Genomic DNA, 4,477 nt, shown 5'->3' on the forward strand with positions numbered 1-4,477 from the left:
AGCTGGGCTGGGGTTTCCCGGGGCGAAGGGGTCGGGTCTCTTCCCAGGTGTGTGGGGCTAGGGGTGGGGGTGGGGGGGTAAAGCGCCCGTCGGTGTGAGCGACTGCTGGAGAATGAGGAAATGGTGCTCGCCCTCCTCAGGTAGAAGCTGGGGAACAAAAAAAGGCAGACCGCGGAAAGAAGAAAATGAAGGAAGGGGCCGGCGATGGAGGGCGGACGGAGGTGAGCTGCCCTTGGGCCACGGGGGATTGAAAGATGCGGTCTCTTGCTTGCTGCCGTGTGTACTGCTGCAGTTTACCCCTCTGACCTATTTTATCTGGCGTTACACTTCTTTCCCCACTATTTCTTATTTTACTAAAGTTTGCCGTGAAGTGACTCAGTCGCTTTTTACACCAGGTGGTATTGGTGTAATGGGAGAGTGGCTCTGATTTCCATAGTCGCTCTTTTCACCGCGCCTCTCCTTGCACCAGGAGGTAGGCAGGAGATCTCTGGGATGAGGAGAGGTGCTCTGCCTTTTCGGTCTTCGTGGTGGGTAAACACAGATCCCCCTGACTGTGCACAGAGAGGGCCAGCTGCTAGCCAGCACTAATCCCGAGCCAGCTGCATAGCCGTATAACCTTGCTTATGCCCAGGCTGATAGCCCTGATGTCATTATATGACGTGTAGGCTGGAGTCAGTTCCAGTCTGGGTGGCTCAGAGTAGAGGTGTTCCCTCAGTTTTTTGACCTAATAAGAAAAATGTGGCTTTATGTTTAACTTCTATAGTCTTTTCAAATTTATTTTTGTCCTTGTATAGCTTATTCAGCAGGTGTTTAATAAACTGTGTAGTAGCTTATTAACATATGTGTACTTTATTAAGTAGGTATGCAGTGGTACATTTCAAAGTAATAATTTTCATTAAGCTGAATTCTTGTAAATTACTATAGAATGAATACTGTATAATTAATCATCATAATTAATCAAGTAATCATCATTATTTGTTAGATATAGCACGTATACAGATATGGTCACATAGCTGCTTGTGAAAAGTATATCCATTCTATTTGCATTCTTGACATGATGTGATATTAGATTACTCTAATAATCTATTGATTTTTTTTTTTCCTTCTCTCTCTTCGTTATATGTAGCTGAATCCCTGGCCTGCATTTATCAATGAGCGTTTAGAGATGTATAATAAACTCAAAGCTGAACATGATGCACTCCTCGCAGAAAGAGCTGCAAATGACAGTAAACCCATTAAAGTTACATTACCTGATGGCAAGCAGGTTGATGCTGAGTCCTGGAAGACTACTCCTTATCAAATCGCTTGTGGAATTAGGTATGATTCTATGCTGTGATACACTCAATCATTTTCAGACAGCTCTATGTCTGCAGGTTGCAGCTGTGAGGGTGTGGGTAATGTGTAATTTCTCTGTTAGTCATTTATTTCCACTCTTCTCAAGTCATCTTGTTTGTAATAAGCTGAAGGTAATCAATAGGGTCTGAGTTTTGGAGTGTAATTTTTTTGCCTTATGAAGATACAATTTCTAAAATTAAGTAAGAATATAACAGATCTTTTAGTCACACGTTACTTGCATATTTTTCCCTGCAAGTATTGCTGTTGCATTAAGAACCAATTTGCTAATACATTTACTCTAACAGATTGAATGTTAGCACATGCAAACTAATTTGCATCATCCTGGGGAAGATGGCTGCTGGATGATGTTTCAGTTGATTTCAGAGAGAGTTAACAGTATGACCGTCTTTCACTTAACTGCATTTTTACTTCAATGGAAGATACCCATCACAAAGAGCATTGCACATCTCTGGGTTATTCAAATTTGCTGTGGAGTAGGTTTGAACAATGCACACTGGACACCCTAACAGTTAAAATTACAAAAACTGGGTGATTCCTAGAGGTGAAATGCCTTTTTTCCCCACGCTCAGGTGCCTTGTCATTGGAACCTTTTTTCCTTTTGTGATTTGAGATCAAGGAAAGGGTTTTGAGATTAAGGAAAGGGTTTTTTTTTGCCTGAACAACTGTGAAGTTACTACATTAGAAATGGTATTTGATAATTTTTAGAAGAGAAGCTCTGTCTTTTATTGCAATAAGATTTTGAAGACAGGTTAGTACTTTGAGGTGGCTGCCTCTAAGTCTAATAAGTTAATGTATGAATGTCGGGTGTACAGCACAGTTTTCTTGCCTCATCTCTGACATGTGATTAGGATTTTCATAAATATTCAAGACTGGCTAAACTGCTTATTTGTTTGGAATTTATTTATGACATTGTACCCACTCTGAGCACTCTTGAAAATCTTGTTCAACATGGAGGGCAAATCTGGGGAACTTCTACTTGCTGATTTCGGAAGATTATATGCTGTGTATTTATTCTGTAGTCAGGGCCTAGCTGACAACACTGTTATTGCTAAAGTGAACAAGATGGTTTGGGATCTAGACCGTCCTTTGGAGGAGGATTGTACCCTGGAGCTGCTTAAGTTTGAAGATGAAGAGGCTCAAGCAGTGAGTATCTTCTGCCAAAATTTGTTTGCCCTTGAATTTGCATTAAACTCAGCCTCAAGTAGTTATTTGCATCTTTACTGTGTTCAAAAGATGAGGAGATGGGAACGAGTTTGCTGTGTAGGTCCTTACAAGGGAGATGTGGTACTGCAGGTAATGTACGTTCTGCTGTGTATTTGTAATCGAGTCTGCTAGCAATTGTTGTAGTTCATGTCAAGTTTCTTGCCAAAGTTTCATGTTTGCAACCTTCATGCTAATTTAAAGTAGGTCTTTTGAACTAGCCTCTTCAGCACTGACTTTGAAAACAATACTAAGTACTGTCTGTTCAATCATAAAAGTTCTGGGTAGGCTGGTCTTTTACTTTTAATATGCAAAAGTACGTACTTCATTTTGGCTCGTCATTCAGATAAATGTGGATATCCAGTAAATTTGTAAATGCTATCTTTAGAAAAAATAATTTGGTACAGGAAGCTGTCAGTCAAACTCATCACAGAGGTTTTGCATTCAAACTTAGGGTTTTCATATTGGCTAAATGGCTCCTGTAAGATTTGTGTTTTCTGGTCTGTGCAAGTAAAAGCAGACTGAAGCCCTATAGATTTAGTTTTAATTTGTCAAAACTTGAGGTGTACTACAAGATGGAGTGTAATTTTTAACTTTATGAACTGTTCTACTTCAGAGCAGGATTTCCCATGTATAAAATCTTTGGAGTAGGACCACAGCCTTACGTTGAAAGCATACCTTTTGGTCTTTATGTAGAGCTGATTGATTGAAGTTCATAGAAAAAAAAGTTTATGAATTAATTTCTTGACTTCTTGACAATAATTGAATCATTTCAACAGTAGCTGAAAACAAGAATTATTTACTACCAGGCTGTAAGCAATTTTCCAGTGTTACCTTTTGGAAGTACTGGTGCTTAGGATGAGAGTGTTGCTGGGCAGGTTGCTTCTGTTCTGCAGACTGCTCTAATGTGGGATCTGCATCAAGTATCGTTAAAAGTGTGCATTTTGGAAGAGGTTTTAAATAAAATACTCAGAAATGTATTGTGCATATTCACACTGATCTTCTCTTTTACTTCCATTAGGTATACTGGCACTCAAGTGCTCACATAATGGGTGAAGCTATGGAGAGAATCTATGGTGGCTGTTTGTGCTATGGCCCGCCAATAGAAAATGGATTTTATTATGACATGTTCCTTGAGGAAGGGTAGGTTTTGTATTGTTCTTTTTAGGAGCAGGGGGATGGCAGTCACAGCAAAATTTCTGTTACCTGCTTGTTCCCGAAACAAAGTCATCTGCACTACTGCAGGTTGATTCGTTCTTTGCAGTGTCCCCCATCCACAAGCTACTGCATTGCAACTGGATCAGAAATTGCAAGTGAAAGCAAGAATGTGTGTGTTTATTTTAGGGGTGTATCAAGTAATGACTTCTCTGCTTTGGAAACATTATGCAAAAAGATAATGAAGGAAAAACAAGCCTTTGAAAGGCTGGAAGTTAAGAAGGAAACGCTACTTGAAATGTTTAAGGTAGGCTGGTTTAGAAGGTTGTTTGTAGCATCGTGCAGTTATTCTGTAACTATTTGTAACTTTAGCCACATGTTCTGTTAGTGGTAGAAGAATGTCAAATTAACTTTTTAAGGTGATATGTTCTAATAAATTTATTTGTGGTATATAACAAAAAAATGAGTGAAGGCGTAATTCTTAGGTTCTTGGGAATGTGCGTTAGATTTTCTGCAACTATAGGAATTTCCATTCTTCCCCTGGGTGACCTTGGCAAAGTCTTTGAAGCCATATTCTTAATTTATTTCCCACAGATATAAATTATGTGCTGTTATGTTATATGCCTGTATTACATTTGCTGTTAATACAGTGTGGTGGTGATAGTATAACTGCATGTGCTCATGCATTCAGAAAGCTTCATAAAACACGTTTTAGAATGAGAACACCTGAGGAAGTCCAAGCAATGCTAAAAGCTGATCCTTATTT

The 4,477-nt window shown here is 39.4% G+C and overlaps 1 protein-coding gene across 1 annotated transcript in view; it reads left to right on the top strand.

Moving 5' to 3' along the window:
* Window positions 1-118: 118 nt before the first annotated feature.
* Window positions 119-4,477, top strand: part of TARS1 (threonyl-tRNA synthetase 1) — a 16,147-nt gene continuing 11,788 nt past the window's right edge. Inside the window, exons 1-5 of the mRNA XM_035902704.1 lie at window positions 119-221; window positions 1,127-1,317; window positions 2,376-2,499; window positions 3,578-3,699; window positions 3,901-4,018. Of these exons, the coding sequence (XP_035758597.1) occupies window positions 186-221; window positions 1,127-1,317; window positions 2,376-2,499; window positions 3,578-3,699; window positions 3,901-4,018 (591 nt within the window). The 5' untranslated portion in view covers window positions 119-185. The remainder of the gene's footprint in view (window positions 222-1,126; window positions 1,318-2,375; window positions 2,500-3,577; window positions 3,700-3,900; window positions 4,019-4,477) is intronic.

This window comes from Egretta garzetta, unplaced genomic scaffold (genome assembly GCF_000687185.1).
Source record: "Egretta garzetta isolate BGI_Z169 unplaced genomic scaffold, ASM68718v1 scaffold59, whole genome shotgun sequence".
In the NCBI taxonomy this organism is placed as follows: domain Eukaryota; kingdom Metazoa; phylum Chordata; class Aves; order Pelecaniformes; family Ardeidae; genus Egretta; species Egretta garzetta.